The sequence below is a fragment of the Mastomys coucha genome, unplaced genomic scaffold, assembly GCF_008632895.1.
Source record: "Mastomys coucha isolate ucsf_1 unplaced genomic scaffold, UCSF_Mcou_1 pScaffold6, whole genome shotgun sequence".
In the NCBI taxonomy this organism is placed as follows: domain Eukaryota; kingdom Metazoa; phylum Chordata; class Mammalia; order Rodentia; family Muridae; genus Mastomys; species Mastomys coucha.
The window spans coordinates 49,912,270-49,934,259 of NW_022196912.1; the positions used below are offsets into that span (position 1 = coordinate 49,912,270).

The following is a 21,990-nucleotide window of genomic DNA, read 5'->3' on the forward strand; positions in this document are numbered from 1 at the left end:
CCCCCCCCCCCGACCCCCCACCCCCGGGCCCAGAGCGCTTGGGCCCAGGGGTGCAGTACCAGTCAAGATTCAAGAGACTGAGCATTCAAGATTCGAGCATTCAGCATTGAAGATTCGAGATTCAAGCCTCTACCCTCCTGCCCGGACCATGCAGCCCGAACATACTTGGAGTCCAGGGGTGCTGCACCAGTCCAGAGGAGATGGCTGCTGTTTTAGGCCTAGTGTGTTTTAGGTGGCCTCAGATGTACCTTGACTACTGAGCTGCCAGATTTTTCATCTTTCTTTTGCAATGATTGTATCAGTCTCATGTCAAGTTTTTTGAGAAATACACTCAGACCTTATACCACTCGTGTCTAGTCTGTTTGTCAAAGCCGAATCCCGTGCACACCTGGCCAGAACCCATCGTCCCGCGGAACAAGGAACCCTGTAAGAAACCCCAGTCCGTGGCAGTTTATTTTCTTTTAAAGGCATGATATCTGTCCAATTGCCTCCTGGATTTCCTACAAAGCAGTCATGCACACAATAAGGAAATGTGAGATGCAGGCACTTGGCTTATTAAAATGACTTTTGTTTTGTTTTATTTTATTTCTCTGACACAGCATCTCATGTATCCAGGCCTGCCCTCCAATTCAACATGTAACTCGGGATGATCCTGCACTTCTAACCCTCTTTCCTTCACATCAGAACGCTGGGTTCATAAGCATGTACTTTCCACATTCAGTTTATGTCTTGCTTAGGATTGAGAATAGGGTCCTGTGTATATTAGGGAAGTACTGTAGGAAATGAGTTACACTCAGTGACTAAAACTATTTACATTGATAATCAGCTACTATTTACCCAAAATCTGGAACTGCTTTCTGGGATTCCTGACTATTCTTCTATCCTTTTAAATAAGAACTTACACTGTTTTAATGGAAACTATAGTGTATATGTTGTATATTTTGTATTCCAAGACAGTACTTAAATGCCAAAATTTAATTTAACTTAATATTTAGAATGTTTGAAGTGATGTCAACAATAAAATCCAAGATTGTTAACTTATACTAGTGAATTACTTATTCTTTATAGATAAAATTTCTTTAGATCCTCAATAATATTTTTTTCTAGCTAAGAAAAAATGTATGTGGATGCTGTAGCATTTTCTCTGTCCAATCACATTAGGACAGTGACAGGCCTGTAATTGGATAGGAATAGAGAGGTGGAGCGAGAGTGGGAGGAGGAGAAGAGTCAGAGGGCAGAAGGAAGGTCGGAATCATGGAGACAGATGATGAGGACGAACCTGACCCCACGAAGTTATACAAGCAAGCAAAGGTTTTTATAAAATAGATTAATTGGGTTAGAATATTGTCTTTATTACTTGTTTCTGAAATTATTGCATTGGCATCTTGTAAATTTTGATTTTATTATTATATAAATCTGATTGGATATTAAGGCCTTAAGAGTCATGCTTTACTTACCGGGTCTTAGGCGCTATTTAGATGAATGATTGTGGGGTGTGTAAAGAGTTGCATGTGAGTGAGATATAGCTAGCTGGGAGAAAATAACAAAATCCCAACGGAGCTTAGTATTGAGGCAAACGGTACTGGCTCAAAAGCGTGACCCAGCGCGGGAAAGCGAGTTTGCGGGTGGATTAAATTTTTAAATTCCCGCAACATGTGGACATAGTGGAATATGCTTTTAATGGTATCTCATTTAGAAGGATCACGTATTTCAGTCTAGCATGGCACAAAGAAATCCTGTCAACCTCCCTCTCTTACACACACACACATACACACAGTAAGAGAGAGAGAGTGCACCTCTCTAGTAATTTTACTCATGCTTATTTAAAATTTAATATTTAAAAAACTCAATAATCTTCTAGTCCTGTTTTGCCTAGCAAGGATGTAAATAAATTTATCTCACTAATTAGAAACTAGCAGATGTTAATAACTAGGGTAGGCATTTTGTCCAATGCCCACACTTACAAGGATATCTTGATTTCCTCATTTAACTACAGAATATGTTCAATACTACTCACAGCAGCAGAAAATATTTAGAAGTCACAATTATGAAGGACAATTTTTAGAAATACAGAATTGTATTAGTACATTGTATTAGTAAAAACATTACAAAAGATCTGTATCTGTGGTTCTAAATGAAAAGAAGGTGGTGGTGATCAGAATGGCCATGGATAATGAACTCATTTACAGAGCAGTAAGGCTGTAGAAGATCTACATCATCAGCTTCACTTCTTTAAAGATAGTGTGGACAATACCCTAGACACTGGACTAGTTTTTGAAAACACAATGCAGAATCATATCAGGAAACTGCTTCAGAAGATAGCTTGGTGGTGGGAAGGTTTGGAGAGTCAGTCCTGATCCGCTTTGTCCAGGTCTTATTGTTGTTGAGGCTTGTTTGTTGTTTGTTTGTTTGTCTTGAGACAGGTTCTCACTGTGTAACACAGAATTACCTGGAACTTGTTATATAGAGCAGACTGGCTTTAAGCTCACGAGAGCTTCTCTCCAGCCTTTGCCTTCTGAGTGTGGAGATTTTAGCAGCATGTGCTACCATACCTAGCTGGTTTCCTATAGTTTTTTTTTACCCTGGTATAAAGGGATGGAGCAGAGAAGTTTGAGGTTGGTATTAACAATTACAGATATTGTTCTCTCCATCCTTGTTGCCTGCGGGCTAACATTCTGTCATTAGAAGTCACAACACTGACTCCTCAGTTACAGATCACTAAGACACAACTGGTGGCTGGACTTCTCCTGGATGCTGAATGCACTTTCCTTTAAAGAAGAAGAATTATACAATAAAGAGCACAATTAAATGTCATCAGAGTCTTTGTAAGTGAGGAGAAACTTGGAGATTTAAAAAGTAATGTGCAAGATATAGAGAGCTCCTGAAGAGAAATGCACAGTAAAAAAAGAGTAGTGAATTGTACCATAATGTATTTTCTGGTTCAGTCTATTTTTAACTCTGTACTAGAAAAATGGATAGATGAAGGTCACTCTAAGCTTCAGCCATCCACATACGTATCAGTGTCAAGATGCAATACATGGAGACATTATAGGCACATGGCATCAGCCAACATAGCCTACCATATCGAACAAGTTTGTTACTTTGTACTTATTTGCTATTTGGATCAGCACTCAACATTTTAGAGACTGCTGTTGGAAGCTAACTAATAACGAAACATTTGTTCTTCCCTGAGAATAACTCCCTGTTAGCGATGGGTCCATTTAAGCAGGTGCTTTCTCCCTATCATACCCATATCCCTCGGAGTGAGGAGAGGATTTACAAACAGCAGAAAAGTAACTCTCAGTCTAGGAGACAGCAGGAAAGCAAGTCTGTGAGATATGCCACTTCCTCTATCCTTCAAAAATTAAATAAAAGTGGTGCTGTTTTGTCTGCGGAAAACTAGAAGTACAGGGTTCTTATTAAAACAAAAATTGTGTATGGTTTAAAAGTAATATACAGTCTATCAGACATGCTTATCATTTTAGTCCTAAAGGAAAAAGATTCTAATTCACATGTCACAAGCAATCTGCCCACAGGAGTGCACTACTACATACTAAAGAAAACAGAGAGTGTGGGCATACATGGGAGAGAGAAAAGCAAGCTCCACTGTGAAAAACAAGGTTGAACTAAAGAGCTTTTATCTTCTGAGGTGACAGTACCACAAAGCCAGGAACTCTGTGAGGTGAAGAATCACCTTGGATATGGCATTGCTGCCATGATATGTAACTATAATTATATATATATATACATATATATGTATATACACATATATACTATGTATATATGTATATATATATACACACACATATATATCCATATGTATATACATATATATGTATATATGTAATATATATGTATATATATATGTGTGTGTGTATATATATATATTTGTATAATCTTAACTTCTTAAGCTATATCACAAAAGCAGTTGGATATAAACCAGAATATTTTGAAAGATAAATGTATAATTTCAAGGTCACATTTGGTTCTGGGCTTACAGTAAAGACTGTTGCTTTTTGAGATGGAACTTAACCTTGGATCTGGATGTAAGACGAATATAAATTCTAAATTAATACTTATAAAACATTTTAAAACAAAGTTTTCAATTGTAACACAAAGCAAACCTGCCCTTTCTGTCGTAGTTTCACAGCTATAACCAAAACATGAAGAAAGAATTAAATGGTGCTGGCTGGGAATCCCCTTTAATGTAAAATCACTTCTCTGTATTTAGGCTGAAACATTTGTCATTGAACCAGGATTTCTTCTTTTCTTTTAAAGTCAGGCAGCTATTTAGATGTTTAAAATGAGCAAAATCCATTGTTGTTTTGACTTGATCTTTCTTTTCCTTTCAAAAATACAAAATAAAGTACTGTAAAAATTCAATTCGATGTGCCAAGGAAATAAATTTTCAGATGTCTGAAATGACAGTATCCTCAAAACAGCTCTCAGATCAAGTCGTCCAGCGTTTTACTTGGAGCAAGAGTGAGTTTAGCCAGAATTGAAAAAGTTTAGTTGAATATTTGTTTTCATATAGTTTAGTTACAATTTACTTCAAATTTGTACCCCATTTTCAACTTTATTCTGGGACTCCACACTTGGAGGATGACTTCTGGCATGGAGCATTGAGATCTCAATTTTAATCGCCTTTCTGTCAAATTGAAGGGAAATGCATCTGCATGCAGCAAACCAGTGCAGAGCCCATTGAGAATCTCTGGAAAGCTGTGCAGTAATCCCAGGTCCCACACAGTTAAGGTGGTGACTGCTACAGTGAAAACAGCCAGCAGACTGAAGCCTCCCTAAGATGATGCATGCAGTTGTTCAGAAGAGGGCACTGGGGTTCATGTTGCCCTAGATGGTATTTGTGGGGGGTTGGCCCCATTATGAGCTTTTGAATACACATTTCAATTATTTTGTATATGATGAGATGACTTTCTTTTCCTTATTGAAAAGAAATCCAGTAGGTGGCTCATTCAATTTCAAGTAAGTTCAAATTCATAAACACTATATTTTAATCCCAGTTCTGAAATCTGCTGACTGTTCAGGACAACCCCTCCTGTACTCTGCATTCTATGATCCCCTCTCCTCATTATGTACTTTTCTTAGGTAATAGTGAAGAGTTGACCAAAGAGCAATGGTTAGATATTGATACCCTTAGGCATGCCTACTTCTGTTAGGTGATAAACACTGGCAAAGAAGAGCATGGCCTTCTTGAGTGGAAAAGAGCTAAGGAGGAAACAGACAGGCAGGGGCTGGGAATTGATGAAGGAAAGCTGGGAGTGTTCTATGTTCAAATGTATTTGGGGGGATATAAAGCAATAAAATGTACCCTGTATAAATACAGATATGTTAGTAGATTTAAAATATTGAAGATCTCACTGCTTTCTGTTTGATAGAACTTGGCTCTGAGGTCCTGAGGATGAATTACAGAGAAGAGGTGAAGCTTTAAGAGGTGGGGTCTGGTAGGAGATTTTTAGATCACTGAAGGCATGCTCTTGAAGAACATTATACCAGCATTGTGCCATCCCATCTCTTTTTGTCAGTTTCAATGAGATAAACAGTTATACTCTGCCACTTGCTTCCCACCGTAATGGATGGATGGCTTCGTCACAGGTTCCCAACAAGAGTCCCATAGACTACACACTCAAACGCCATCAGCCGAAGCAAACCTTCTCTACCTATTGTATAGCTTGGTTATCTCAGCAATGAAAGCTGATTGACACTACTGAAGCAAAAAAAGGGTTGGACCCAATGTTTCTAGTATCTATAACCAGAAGAGGCCACATTGTTATTATTTTTATTCTACTTTTCAATGGGATATTTGAGATTTAAATCGAATTTTCCAAAATTTAACACAAGGATTAGTCCCTTCTATTTTTGAGAGATGGGCATGTAAAACCTCCTCCACTTCTTGGCAAGGAAAAAGCCTCAAGGGCCGGCATCTCTCCTTCACCCGGGGGAGCTCAGCATCTCTCCTACACCTGAGGGAGCTCTTCAGGTACAATGAGAAGGGCCTCCTTCTCCTCATGTCTCTGTTTCTCTCCACGTGTCTTGTATCATTTGAGTTTGTTTATTCAGAATAAATGAGTCTCCAGCCTTGCCTCAAATGAGGCTTATCTGCAGTGGGAAGATGGACTTCTATTTGAGGTAACTTCTGAGAACATCACCATAAAGGTATTTAATACAAGAAAATGCCTCCATATTCAATATTCGCAAAGTTCTGAATTATCTCTATTTTGTTGTTTGTGCAAGAGTTGCCTGCTTTAATATGTTTCCGATAGACAACAAGGCGCCAAGAATCCTGGGTAAATAATAGATGTTAAAAATAGCCACTACCTAACAATGTTACTGGAATAATTAGAGTGCAGAAATGCTCTCACATGAACAGCCAGCTCAAAACAAAGGTTGGCACGAATCTCTTTCTTTGGTTCTTTTCAAATTAATATAGCACATTCATTCCAAACTCATCTCCCCCACTTAAAGCAACTTGAGTTGTTTTCATTTTGTCTGCCTTTCAACTCCACCAAAGCATACAATACTAGATACCATCCACTGTGCAGTTTTACAATTTTTTCTTGCCAATGTACAAGTAGTAGGTACACACGGTGCCAATGTATATTAATATGCATGGACTTTAGATACGTTTCGCTTTCATACACGGAGCAAGAAAATTGTTCTTAAAGGAGCTCCTCTTTCCAGCTAAGTTCCATGGTGTCATACACTTCAAATGAAATAAAATATAAAATTCGTTTCATTGTTTGGTAACTGGCTGCAGTGGAACACAGCCAGAAAATTTGTTTCTGCAAACAGCAGAAGAGCAGCATTGACCTCAGAGACCCTTGGGATTGCTGAAGCATCATCGAGCCTGTATTTGAACCGGAAGCACATAACACTAATAGGTATAACAAATACTTATTTGCATCCCATGTACAATGCAATAAAGGTAGCAATTGCAAAAAGCTCAGTAGCTCCTCCAGAATTATGAGTTCTCAGATCAGTTGATGTACAGTAAACAGAAGTCATATCATTTTAGTCTTTAAATGAAAACTAAGACTCCCGAAATACATGAAGTTTCTGATGTGTCCATCAAGCTCACCCTAGGAAAGCATTTTGCTTTTCTTCAATGAAAATTTCTCTAGAGACACAAAACAGACAGAGCAATAAATACCACGCCAATCATTTTCAAATGTCTCCCCAAAGCTTATTGAACTCATGTAAAAGGTAGTATATGTCTTAAAGATCTAAATGGTGTATGGTGTCATAGCATTTCATGAAGTCCTGAACGAGATACTTGCATTTTGCTGTCACTTTGTAACCCCCTAGGGGAGGGGTATGGCCTTCCAAAGCATCAAATCCAGCTGAAACCAGGACCATGTCTGGATCAAACTCTCTGGCCACAGGCATCACGACAGTCCTGCACAGCGAAAAGGCAGTGGTCACTCATGGGAAAGGTGGGTACCTGGAAGCCCTGCTATGTAAAAATGACTTGGCACAACCTCTGTCCCTTCCCAGGAAAAGAAGGGGAGAAATGCAAAGTGGATTCAAAGCTTATCATTTCCTTCATATGCGAACACTGTTATTTTAGCGCCCAATACAGTGGTTTCCCTTTCATCTTTTTTTCTTTTTTCTTCTTCTTCTTCTTTTTTTTTTTCTTTTTTGGTTCCAGACTGAAAACACCACACTCTGCAGGTTCATTCTGAAGCATGTCACAGTACACATACATCTGTAGCTGTTTTATCCCATTGCCTATAAAAAAACAAAATTCCTGCTTCTTCCAAAGGAGACTAATGTTTTACAGAGGAAAATTGAAGCTTTAGGGAGAGCCTAGCTTGCTCTTGTTAGTAAGAAATTGGTATAAATTTGAACTATAAATTTCTTTTGGGAAAAAGTTTGCTTTCCCAACTTTTAAAAAAATATATTTTAAAATATTTGTCATGGTAGGGGGTGACTCTTACAAAGGAAAAACACAAAACTCCCTTAATAGGATCCAGATTATGACGTTTAAGTGAGTCCAAGGCCAGACACATGAGGAATGCTGCAGCCTTGTTGCTGGCTGCAGCCCCTGCTGGCCCCACTTAGACACATCAGCAGTCACCTCTCAGCCTCCTCAGGGCTCCGACCCTTCCCATCCCTGTTAGTTTTGAGAGAAAATGATTGCAGGAACTCAGGGGGAAAAAAAGTTTATGAGGGCTTGAAGCTCAGAGTACCATCATAAAAATTCAAATACCAAAGTCTATTTAATAAGATGAGGAAACGGCACACCATTATGAATTTTACTAGTAAGACTTCTGTCTGTGAGAAGTAACTGGGACAAGTGTTCTAAGGATAGTCCTTAGGCAATAGAATAATTAGCTCTTTTATTTATTAAAAAAAAAAACACTTCAGATTCTTGACAATAATCGAATGCTAGTCTTATGTAAAGAAATTTTGATTGAATGTCATAAACGAGAAGTTGGAATAAGAAAATAAATGAAAGTTATCTAGAGAGAGATACATAAATTAAGCCACACTTTTTTTCCTGTAAGCTCTTTTGCTAGCATGCAATGCTGGCTGTCAAGCTTCCAAACAGTAGTTCTCTCAACAGCTGGAAAAATCATCTAAGTCTGAATCGTTCATTAATGAAACTAAGTGAAGAATATAATTCTACTCACGATGTATAACTTACTAATGTTTTCCAGTAATGCTATGCTTCTTTAGTATGGATACATAGTATTCTTTTCTTCAACAGTATCAGCTCTGAAGTTGTTTTCATGGAATCTCATGTATAATCATTCACGGATGTCCATGAGTGAAATGACCATGTGTTATTATTGAAACATTGCAGTAAACCCTCTCAAAGAATCCAAAATAATTTCTCAAGTTCCTCTCTTTCTTTTGGTGGGTACTAGACACTTCCTTAGCAAATAACTAGTCTGGTTTATTTCTGATACAGTCAACACATTCACTTTCTGCAATCTTTCTGGATTCACAACAAGCTCTACTTCAGGTATATTCACTCCAAAAATAAGATGATGAAAAACTTGGTGGGAAAAACCCACCACACATCTAGTCAGTTTTAGTTCTTAACTTGTCACCGGCTAAAGTCATCTCAGAGAGAAGCCTTAACTGAGTAATTTCCTAGATCAGGCACGGCCAGCAGGCATGTCCCTGGGAAACTGTTTTAATCATTAATTGATGCAGGATGGCCCAGCCCACCATGGATGGCACCATCCCTAGGCAAGTGGTCCTGGGGTTGAGCAAGCCAGCTAGCAAGCAACATTCTTCCATAGTTTCTGCTGGACTCCCTTGGCCAGAAATAATGCTACATGAATTCCTAAGCAAGCTTTCCTTCCAGTTCTTAACCTGACTCCATTCATGAAAGGACATTGGCCTGGAAGTGTAAGACGAAATAAAGGGGTGTTTTTTTTTTTTTCCTTCAAATTGCTTTGGTCATGATGTTTGTTACAGAAAAGGAAGGGAAGTTGGATACCACATTATCTGGTAGAATTTTCCATTTCAAAGTATACATTCCTAATACTCTGGTTTCTCTTCAGAGCAATTCTTAGCCTTTAAAAATGACACCTTCTTAGAATTTTGTCCAGGTGGCAACTGTTTGCTGGATGAACTAGCTGTGTGTTTATGGTTATAGAAAGTTCATGTGATGGTCTGATGTAAAATATTCTGCAAATTTTCTGTTAAACTAAAGTACTCTATGGCAACAACTGGTTATAAATAGTGACACTGGTGACTGTTCAATCATTAACTACAACTAGTACACTTTGTCTACTGGGTTGCAAACACTGACATACTTAAAGATTATTCCATTTCAGATTGAATCTTAATTACTTTCCTCTTGTTGACACAAAATACTGCCTTTGCCTATATCTCATAAACAGAGCTAATATTCCCCAGATCTCTTTATTTTGATGAATTAAAAAATATATCTTATGTGCACAAGTGTTTTGCCTACAGTGTATCTGGGTATCACTGTGCCTGGCATCCACAGAGTATAGAGAGGGTGTTGGCTCCCATGGAACTAGAGTTATAGATGATTGTTAGCAACTATGCTCATGCTGAGAATACAGCCCACATCCTCCGGAACAGCAGCTAGTGCTGATCCACCCTCCAGCCCCATATTTGGTATCTTTTAAAGAGATATTGCAGAAGTTTTTAAGCTCTTCTATTTATGTTGGCATGGATCTAGAATATCTACTACAGACTGTGTCCCCTTTCCAAAACTCCTATTGAAATTAAATACCATTGTTAGAGTGTGGATTATTGCCATTGCCGTGGGAGTGGGCTCCAGATGCACAGATGAATTTGCCAAGTTTCCTCTCTGTCCTATGTCTATTTTGTATGTCCTTCTACCATGTTTTGACACAACATGGGGGGCCCATACCAGATGCCAGCACCACAATACTAGACACTGTACACTCCATAACCATTTTCCAAATAAATTCATGCTCTGTATCAATAATAATAATAATAATAATAATAATAATAATAATAATAATAATAATCTGTTACAGCAACACAAACTGGACTAAGGCATGTATAAGAGATGAAAAGACAGAGTAGAGGCCGGGCGGTGGTGGCACATGCCTTTAATCTCAGCACTTGGGAGGCAGAGGCAGGCAGATTTCTGAGTTCGAAGCCAGCCTGGTCTACAGAATGAGTCCCAGGACAGCCAGGGCTATACAGTGAAAACCTGTCTCTAAAGACCAAGAAAAAAAAATACAGAGTAGAAAAGGCCATATAATTTTTCTTGAACAAATTCCTCAAAGGCATTCATGGGGTTTGTTGTTAAAGAGAACAAGCAAAACATATATGTCTGTTTGGGTTCTCATACACTTCCTAGTAATCATAGCAGCCCGACAGCAAAAATCTGTCATTATAGAGCTAATGCTCTATTGTCAGTTTCCAATAAAAACAAACAAACAAAACATGGAAATTCTTGAAAAGTGATTGACTCCTGGACATTGTCACCAAAAAATATGATGTAGCTAAGAAGACTGGATGGTGGCAAGCGAGCTGTCGGAAGAGATGAGGGCATGCTCACAGACAAATGGACTCAAACAGAAAAGTCTGGGGTAGCTGAGATTGGCACAATTTCAGAAACACAAAAAGTAATGCTAACAGTGGATTATAAGCCATAAAATCAGATAAGTAGCCATGAGTTCATAGAATAACAGAGCTGTAACTGAGCAGAGAGGAAACAAAGGGGAACGAACTATCAACTGAAAAATGTCCAAGAATTTGAAAATTTAAGGAACGATAAAAGTCATCATTTGAGTAAGATTCTTTAAAACAGAACTAAAGTAGGCAAGATTCACAGATTCTATGCTCAGCCTGAAAAATTGTGTATGTATTTTTGTGTGTGTGTACATGCATATGCATGTGTGAATATGTGTGTGCACATGCCAGGTCTTACATGTGGAGGTAAGAGTATACACCCTTGGGTTTCAATCCTCACCTCTCAACTTGTTTGATACTGGGACTCCTTGTTGTGTATATGACAGCCTTCCCAGACTTGGAGAAGCCTGCCCTATTCATCTGGCTTCTATGTGATACTGAGGATTCCAACACAGGTCCTCATGTGCATCCCAAGTGGTCTCACTCTGAGCCATCTGTGTCATGCAACTCAGATTTTAAAGCAGCGGAACCCACAGACCTACTCCCAAATATTGCTTTATTCATTCAGGAATCATTTATTGAACTCTGTTCTTTGGGAAGCAGAAAGGAATTGTAATTCTGACCTTAAGGAGATTGCAGATTACAAAAATGAAGAGGAAAAATAATGTATTTGCACTATTATAGATTAAGCCTCAAACACATATGATATACCTGCAGATACAGGAGACTGAGTAACCAGGAAGGACAAAACAGCAGGAAGAAAGCCCACCAGCAATGATGAATGGGCGTGGCCATTAGTGAAGAAGACTGAAAGGAAATTACAAACAAAAACGAAAACAAGGAAGATAGGTCAACGAGTCGCACGCAACAGCATGGATGTGGGCACACAGAGAGACACACGGAGCCTTATGAAGAAAGCTGGCTGTGGAATACAGGGTAACGATAGCAGAGGAAGCTACGGGCCAAGGGAACACAGGCTCTGCATGTTGCTCAGGAAGAATGTGGCAGTGTCTTGCGAGGCACAGTCATAGCTCTATGTCCCTGGAAATTTGAATCCATTACTCCAAATCTCATGGAAGGATATGCCCAGTAGGGTTTCCTTCCCTGTGCTTTGCTCACTATCTGGACGCATGGTCTGTGTCTCCCTTTACTAACACAGGACCTCCTAAAAAGCTGCCAAGTGGCTGATTGATGGAATGCCTTGCAACTACAACCCATTCACTTCTATCACTTAAAGGATTTTACTACCCACTTTTGGCATCATTTGGGTTCATAGACAATTCTGATCTCTCGACTTCATAAACTTCATATCTTAGTTGAGAAGAAAAAGTATCTGAACAATCAATCTGTAGCCATACCACCCTGAATGTACCTGATTTCCTATGAGCAAGTAAGCATTTAATAAGAATGACGGGGTAAAAACATAAATTACCCAGAAGGCCACAGGAATGCCTGATGTGGGTTTGGGCCTGGGTACACAGTGACTCACTGAAACAGACAGTGCAAGGGGTGGGAAAGATCATGTGTAGGGAACAGCAGCAGCAGATGGAAGAGCAGGTACAGATGCCCTGATTGGGGCTTGGAGATACTCAGAGAGCGAGAAGATGCTTCTGGTGTAACACAGAACTATAAAAGTACAAGACTGTTGGATATGGTCAGAGTCACACACCTGGTAATGAAGCCATGGTGGGTGGGACACTGGAGCCTACTACAGTGCTTTGAATTTAAATTCTTTGTATTATTATTATTGTTATTATTATTATTATTATTATTATTATTACTTCTACTACTACTACTACTACTACTACTACTACTACTATTCCTTAATCTTTCTCTACAGCCGTTACCTGCCTCCCTGTTCCCCCCAACTGCTCCCAATCCCAGTCTGCAAGAGGACGTCCCTACCCCCTCACCCCTACCCTACCATACCTCCCCACTCCCTGGAGCCTCAAGTCTCTTGAGGGTTGGTGAATCTTCTCTGAGTCCAGACTCGTATATGTGTTGGGGGATTCATACCAGCTGGTGTATGCTGCCTGGTTGGTGGCTCAGTGTCCAAGAGATTTCGGGCATCCAGGCTAGTTGAGACTGCCAGTCTTCTTGTTGGGAATTTAATTCTTAATAAACAGAAAGACCCTGAAAGATTGGAGAGGGCTGTACCATATTCCTATTTATGTTACCTCAAACAATGGATTTCATTCCCAGCAATGACTGATATGCAATGGCATATTCATGCATATGTGAATAACAGATGAAAAGTCATGTCTACATTTTTCTGTATATGATATTGTAGGTCATGGCTTAAAGACATCAGGTTATGAATTAGATATTCCCAAATGATACAAGGTATTCTGTTATTTTTTTCTTACAAAACAAAGTACACATGACAATATGTACAATTTCTGTCGTGTACCTATATTTGTTACATGACAGACAAGGAACAACACTCCCCAGGAAAATTCTTCATGACAGTCTACACTGGGACTGGCAAAGAACAGCACTGCATCACATTCAGACAGATGTCTGGAACACTCCCACCATCTCTCTCACCTTTAGACTACTGTGAAAACACTAAGAAGTCTCTATGGGGAAGATCACTGTGCTGCTGTCACTGAGCACACACAATATGGCTGATGTTTACAACCAGTTACACAAGCCCTGACTCAAGTGCTCTATTTCTAGTCACCTTATATTTCCTACCCAACTCCAAACACATACACACACACACCTCCCTAAACACATAATGGGTACCCTCCTGAGTACATCCAATACCTACCTTCCTCTCAATGCATACACACTCAACACATGCACCCCAAATCATACACCCAATAACCCCTTCCACATATATACATTTAATACACATTCTTCTTGCACATGCATACCCTTATATATGTACTCAACATACCAGTTCCCAACAGAAACCCACACAACACATACACTAAACACATACGGTTGCCCAGTGTATGCATATACATATTCCCAACATCCCCAATCATCACACCCCAAATGCTCTCCACTACAAGAGTACTACATAAACTTCCAACATATAAACATCCAGAGTATGTGTACATACAGGCACAAACCACATAGATGATTTTTTTGTTCTCTCAACTTGTACACTCGACACTGGTTAGTTCTGTCTCAAGTTTCTATCCTTGGCAACTCTCTTTTTCACTGTAACAAATTCATCAAGAAAGTTCATTGTCTATACTTTGAAGATGCATCTAGAAACTTACCAACCTCCGCCCTCAGGACTATCAGCGTCCTCACCCTAAGTGGAGTCAGAATCCCTTTCCTGGCTCAGCTTAGATGGAAAGCAGTATGCCACGGCAGCATATTTGGTCAGATCTCCATCATCCCCCTCAGGGCAAAACAGATTTTTAATGACCTCCATGTCCCTGGTCGGAGAGGCAGGCCAACAGAGTTTTCACTCTGCCTTCCACTCTTTGCCAGAACACTAATCACAGATATTCCTGACTCACTCTGGGTAAGAGAGTGTTTTAACAGCCTAGATATATTTTTTTTGTGTGTGTGTGGCAATATACATTAAAAACTTTCCTTTTAATATTAAATATTATCCTACTGGATGTAAGTACTGTACTATTTTTTTTATCTATCCATCCATTCAAAGATAATTAAGTTGCTTTCTATGAAGATCTGGGACTCTGTGTGCTAGCAGTGAGAATATAAAATGATGCTGACACTTGCCTAAGATTGACAGCTTGGTTTTATTTCTCTCTCCATACAACTCACACTTATTTATTTATTTATTTATTTATTTATTTATTCATTTATTTGCTGGCTTGCTTGCTTACTTATATATGATGTTCATTATTTATGTTCTGGTGACTTCACTCACTGCAAGAGCCCGTTCCTTAGAGACAAATAGGGAATGCTTACTGACCAGAAGTCTGTTTAACATATGGGACATAGTCAACAAATAGCTGTTGAATAAAATCTCAAATGGTATGTCTTCTGTCTTGTTTGATTTCTCTTTTCATTGATTTCAGCTGAAGTTTTCTTGATCCTTCACTCTTCCTTAGGCAGGACAGTTCAGAGATACACTTGTAATGACTGATTCAATGGAGGCCATTGCCAATAGTTGTTTTTAGTGTAAAAATCAGAAATGTAAAGTGCTATAAACCCTAAGTCAGAATAGGAGAGATAACTGTCAGAATAAATAAGTGCTTGTTCTATTCATGTTCTCTAGAAATTGCACTCATAAGGGGCAGGGGTTTCAAACATGCTTGATGCAGAGCACAGGCCATGCAGAGACTGTGGATCCCATTTCTGCAGGCACCGTAGCAACTCTTGCTCCCCTGTCTTCCTAGATTCCATTTCTAGCTCCATAATTCTGCTTAAAACAAATTCCCACTTGTACTTTTGTACACTAACCTACATACTTTCCTTTTTATTATTCCAACTAATTATTGAACTAGGAAGGCATCAGTCCCTAATAATATTGTTTTGATGGCTTTGGAACATGCATGAAAGAGGAGTCATAACAGGCTTTCAAGAAGGGATCAAATTCCTCAATGCTTCCCAATGGCTGCCAACTCACAATTGAATTCTTTGTTTTCCATGTGTAATGTTCCTGAGTTAAGATGCCTGCATTTCAATGAACACATCCAGTTTCTGTTCTTGGTGTTACTTCTAATTCTACGGACTTAGTAATTGTCTTTGCTTTCTCAGTGAAGGGTAGCAAGACTCACCTAGATGACCTATCTGTGAAGTCAGATGCAGCTCTAAAGTGCTAAATGCTTCTGATCCCAGAGCTACTGTGTCACACACTTTCTTTACTTTTTGTTTCCTGAAACTCAACATTCTTTCTGGTCAAATTTGTGGGATCATGCTTTCCCTCATTCTTCATGGTTGCTGTTAGATTCCATAGTCAAGTCCCCACCACTATCAACAATGAAGGTAGCATAACTGCCTACAGAGGACATTTACAGATGTCAGACTTAGCATAACAACATATTCTGTATAGAAATACATGTATGTATTCCTGTATATTCAGTGTGTTATAGTTCAGAAAGTCCACTCTTATCATAATAGTTCTCAATATGACATTTGGTACATTTATATTGCCTTAGTACATTAAAATACCAATGCTAATTTTGAACTCAATGCTTTTAAAAGAAAATGAATACTTGAAATGACTAAAGGGTTTTACTTGTCTGAGATGTGCCATGTAGCCATTAACTTTGAGCAATTCAGAGATCTTACTTAATATACTTCCCAACTGAGAAAAAAGAGATTAAATACTTTCCCAAAAGTATCTCTTTCTGGTTCTGGGGTATTTCTAGGGCATATAATATTATTATATTCATGGTAACATATTAAATATTCTATTGAATAAAAAATGATTCTGGCTCTCTGCAAAATTTTACACACGAGTATAGCAAGCTGAAAAAAATTATAAGACTGATTATCTTAGGATAAAAAAATTCTGATTAACACAGATAAGCAGAGCAACAATGCAGCTGTGCACAGACCTTCCTAGTGTCAAACACTGTATTGGTGTCTGATCTAGAAAAACCAGAATAAGAAACTGTGAGAGACATGTTGAGCTTGGAGTTTTCAGAAGCCATAGGAGAGTTAACACTGAAATAAATATTCTTCTGCTGAGAAATATATAATGTAAAGTATTTTAATATGCATATATATAAACTATCTGTGCTGCATACTTCTATTTCCATCATTATTGAGCAAAAGTATATAAATATCATGTTTTTTAATATGCCAAAAATGTGGCAATAATTTCGCAACAGTGGTTCTTAAGAAGTATTTTGTTATGATTCCAAATGTGGGTCAAGTAACTTACAGATGGTCTTACATAAATAGCTTTATAAGCATTCGTAAATCAATCCTTCGAATCTATAAAGGCAAAGGCTAGTAAAGAACAGGCATCCATCCTGTGTTCCTCCACAATCCAGTTCAAAACAACTCGTCTTCAGTCACAGGTGATGAGGGCCAAGGTCTTAACCATTTTTAGCTTGATTCCTTAGTCTTAAAGATAAATATATTTATTTGTGTATTATATGTGCATGGGTGTTTTGTCTGCATGTGTGTCTATGTATTGCACATGCCCAGAGCCCATGGCTGGAGTTGTTCATGTATATAAGTCCCCATTCGTGTGCAGGGAATTGACTCACAGCCCTCTGGAAGAACAGCCAGTGTAGTTAACAAAGCCATCCTCCTGGCCTCCAGATTTATTCTTAAAGGGCATGAAAATTTAAGAAGCCTATAGAAAAATATTTACAGAAATAAAATAAAAAAATTCAAATTCAATCCCTTAAATATGTACCAAATATATAGGCAAGGGTGAAACATGAACATGTTCAGAGAAGAACAGAGATCATGGGATGTGGGCAAGAGGGGCAGAGCAAGCTCCAGTGACATGTCTCTTTCCAAACCTTTGTTTATTTTTCATTTCTATAGCAACATGGTAGCTGTAAAGCCCAACTGTAATGAACAGAAAGTAAGGCAGAAACGATAGTAAAAACTTGTTAACTGAAATAGCAGGGTATTGTTCAGAAAACTTGGAAGTTCTAATTTGTTTGTTTGCTTGTTTGTTTGTTAGAATGGACTTATATCAGGAAAATTGTCTACCTCTGTGTAGTAAATTTTCCTTTCAGTGGGACAATAAGATGACTGTGACATGTGACCTTTGAAAACTTATTATTTGCCTATTTCTTGTTATTACTTTCTTTATCCAAAACAATCCCTACAGAGATTTTACTACCATCCACTCAGTCCTAGGATTTCTCTGCTTTCAGTGGGGGGTGCCATGTAGGGCTTAGTAAACTTATTGCATTTCCCATCATCCGAACAACAGCACAAAATATTCTTTTTGTAAAGTTTCAAATGGGCCTCTCTTTGGTCTTTCCACAAGTGATTGCATTCCATAAAATATTATTACATGAAGCCAAAGACCCTGGCTAAACATTAAACTTGGGATTCCAATAAAATCACATGTGTGCATACACACACACACACACACACACACACACACACACGAGAATGTCACTCTTTATGTTTCATCTCAAAGAAAGAACTTTGTAGACAGAAAAAGAAGGAAAAAGAAAGGTCAGCCTTCACTGTAAGTAAATGTTCTGTGGTTTACAGAATTCACAAAATAAATTACAGCATGACATCCTTTTCAAGGAACTGTTTGTGTCTTTGGAAAAAGTGTGTATTATTTTTGGTGAATTCTATCTTTTGATGTGGCCTGTCTGAGGGAGTCAGCATCATCAAATTTTTTTTAAATAAAATTGAATAACAATGTGAGATGAACAAGACAAAAGGCAGCCTCATTTAGTAACTAAAATCCTTCTTGTTCCCTGAGGCATAGCCAGAAAGAGACCAAGAAAGAAGGCCTGCTTGGAGCTCTGAAGTTCAGAGAAAAGCTGTGTCCTCAGTCTGGAGAGCAAGCTAAGACCAGGGACCTCAGAATTCATTCATAGCTAAAACGGCCAGTCCACAACAGACTTGGAATTATACATCTTATTTGGAAATATATATTTTATTCAACTATAAATCTCACAATTTATAGATAAGGAAATTGAGACTATTCTGAAGCTAAAAGACTTGGTTAATTTAATTAATTAACTCATTGGATTATGATTCAAACTCAGACTTATCTTAAGGTGATGGATGTGTATTCTGAACCATGATGAGCTTCTAAGTGATGGGACTCTGTGAGGCTAGGAAGACAGGGTGCTCCTATCTGAGCATTTCAGTGCTTCTACAAGGTTCTAAGCAGAGGTGTCGTTTCCTACTTCCTGGGAGATGGTAGCCATTAGGTTCCAACTTATTCCTAGATACAATAATTATGAATTTTCTATGGTATTAAAGTAAAGTGGTTGAGATAATTTTAAAAGATTTATTAATTGTCTGTGTGTGTGGTGTGTGTGATTTTATTGGAAGCCCATGAGTGCAGATGTTACCAGAGGCCAGTACTGAGTTCCTTCAAGCCGGAGTTGTAGGCAGTTGTGAGGTGCACAGTGTGTACATACAAAGCACCAAACTTGGGTCCTCAACAAAGCCAACAAACAGGTGATTTAAACAACTGAGCCATCTCTCTAGCCCCTGATAATTACTATTTTTGGAAAATAGAGAAATATTAGTGAGCCTACAGATTGCCAACCGGTTTCCTATGAAAACAGTTGCTAAATACATTCAAACATTCCAGATATAAAAGTTATCATTCCTTATTTTAACAAATATTCAGAAGCCTGGCTTTCAACATCTATTTTCAGTTTTTCAAAATTGGATGCTATGTGATACATGATGTTACTATTGTGTTACTGTGACATGTGAAACAAGGTGTCAAGCAACTGTAAAACATGAGACTCCAGTGGATTAAATATTTGAAAAAGGAATTCACCTTATTGGTAACATGAGAAATATGAATTACTTTAAAAGTATATACCAATTTTCATTTACTAATTGCCTAAGATTAAGAATGTCAATATTGGATACTGGGAAAGAAGAATTGAAATTAGCATGCACATACATTACTGGTTAAGATAACATTTTTGTTATCTTCCTGTAAGTCAGTTGGGCTCTTAGTACCAAGGTACTTGTAAAGATTATCATAGACGTTGACCAGCTAGTCAACTTGGAAACTATTTCTTTGAGGTGGATGTGGGGGAATGTAAGTGATAAGGAATGTACATCTGCTCAGTATCTAAAGTAGTGGGGACTGGAGGACTCTTGGCATACCCACCTTAGAAACCAAACCCGGTGGTTATTCTGAGTATTTAATCTGACTGAAATAGCAGGGTGCTTTGAGGAAATCTATTTGAAAGAATAATCAGTGACACAAGGAAGTGTTAGTTTTGAGTCCAAACAAATGAGAAAGAAAAAAAGAAATATGCAAATTATTGTGGGATTATAAGTAACAATTTACTCTTTACTCTTTTTCTGTATTTTCCATGGGTTTACTAATGATTATGTGCACAATCTTTGAAATTTGTTGTAGTAAATAGTAAACACTATAGATAAAATTGTAGTCATTTATCCATTATCTACTAATAACTAGAAAATTTTTATAGAAAATCATGTATGGATTTTTGCTTACATGTATGTACATACCTGGTGCCAACAGAGACCAAGAGAAAATACCAGATCCCCTGGGACTGGATTTATATATGGCTGTAAGCCACCATGTGAATGTTAAGGATTGAGCCCAGGTCCTCTGTAAGAAAAGTCAGTGCTCTTAACTACTGAGTCACCTCTCTAGGTCCCCCACATTCTTTTATAGTTCTTTTTTTTTAATTCATTGATAGGGGTGAGAAAAAACATAACTTCTAAAAGTTTGGGAGAGTACATGAGTTCTTCAAAGATTTAAAACAAAAAAAACCCCTATTTTTCAGAGTTTATACTTCTATTAAATTATTTCTTCCAGCAAAGACATAGTATCAGGATAATTCAAATTGCTTGCAGACAAGGACAAAGTGTTCCCTAATTGCATTTCTATCGTAAACCAACAATTGAGATACCAAAATTTTAAAAAAAAACCCTACAATCTAATATTCTATTGCATTAAGTTTAAATATTTATCAAATTTATAAATATATGATCTACATGGAAACATTCTAATTCCTGCATTCATCTTAAAATCATTATTCTATATTTCATGAATGATACCTTATCTATCCATTATTGTTTTCAGTACTGTAAGGTTGTCCTTTTTCAGATATTCTTTTTAGACCACATTTGAACTATTAACCTTTCTCCTATGATTTGAACATACATGGGCTTTTGTGTTATATGCTACATTCTCAGCTGGTACAACTTTCTGGCAAAGTGGTTAAGTCCTTAGTAGGCAGAACGCAGCTGAAGGGAGTGGTTCACTTGGGAAGAATGTCTTTGAACGTTTTGGTTGGTTCTTCATCCTTCTCTCTCTGTCTCTTGTCTGCCATGGTGTCAGGAGACACTGGAACATGATTCCCCTGATACAATGTTCTGCTCTGTTACCCATCTGGAACCAACAGAGTCCAGAGCTATGAGCCCAAACCTCTGAATTCTGGATCCCAAATGAGAACTTCCTGTGTGAACTGTTGCTGTCAGGTACTCTGTTCCAGTTATGAATAGCCTGACACAGCTTTTGTTACTTTTGACAAATCCTTAGACATAATGAAACAGTGAGACAGAGGAACTTTGTATCCTACCAGGAGAACAGAGAACACAAAGGAGGATGGTAAAATGAATAAACTTTGAGCATTATACAATAGAAATCAGGCAAGTAAATATTTCAAGGAGGGATTATTTAAATGTTAAGTCACAGTGAGAGTAAGAAGGAAGGTAACAAGCCAAGGAAAAACTTCAGGTATTTGAAGTTTGGCTAACAGATGAAGAATGACTATGGCTCTGTACATGGGATGATGCCTGAATAACCAATAACAGCGAGCATGTCTCAACATAGATCTGGGTTTCAGAGCATCCACAACTAGGCTCATTTATGGTCCATGATATATATGTAATACCCTATCCATGTGCAACCCGGTGAGTTCCACAAAAGCCACAGATACCTTCTCAGACAATTCAGATGTATCCTATAGAAGAGGGATATTTAGATGTAGACCCTTGAAGACATTCCTTCTGGAGCTTTAGATCCTTGGTCAAAAATGTATTAGGTATAGCAAATGGTACTCAGTAGGTGGTCGGCCCTATTCTAAGAGCTCTATGCAAATATATTAATTATATTGTATGAAGAGTCCTAAAGATGTTTCCACCCATGCTTCCCATTTGGTAATGAGGTAGTCAGTTTAAGTGACTTGCACTATGCCATACAGGGAATGGACGATGGAGGAACTGAGTTTTGAAAGCAGATAGCCTGGGCCCTGAGCTCAGACAATTTATATAATTACACAGACT

General features: G+C 38.2%; 1 protein-coding gene across 21 annotated transcripts in view; it reads right to left on the reverse strand.

Moving 5' to 3' along the window:
* The window catches only part of Hdac9 (histone deacetylase 9), an 832,819-nt gene that overhangs the window by 106,684 nt on the left and 704,145 nt on the right, over positions 1 to 21,990 (reverse strand). For all 21 annotated transcript variants that reach the window (XM_031355577.1, XM_031355573.1, XM_031355564.1 and 18 more), the window contains one exon: positions 7,293 to 7,411. In XM_031355577.1, the coding sequence (XP_031211437.1) occupies positions 7,293 to 7,411 (119 nt within the window). The remainder of the gene's footprint in view (positions 1 to 7,292; positions 7,412 to 21,990) is intronic.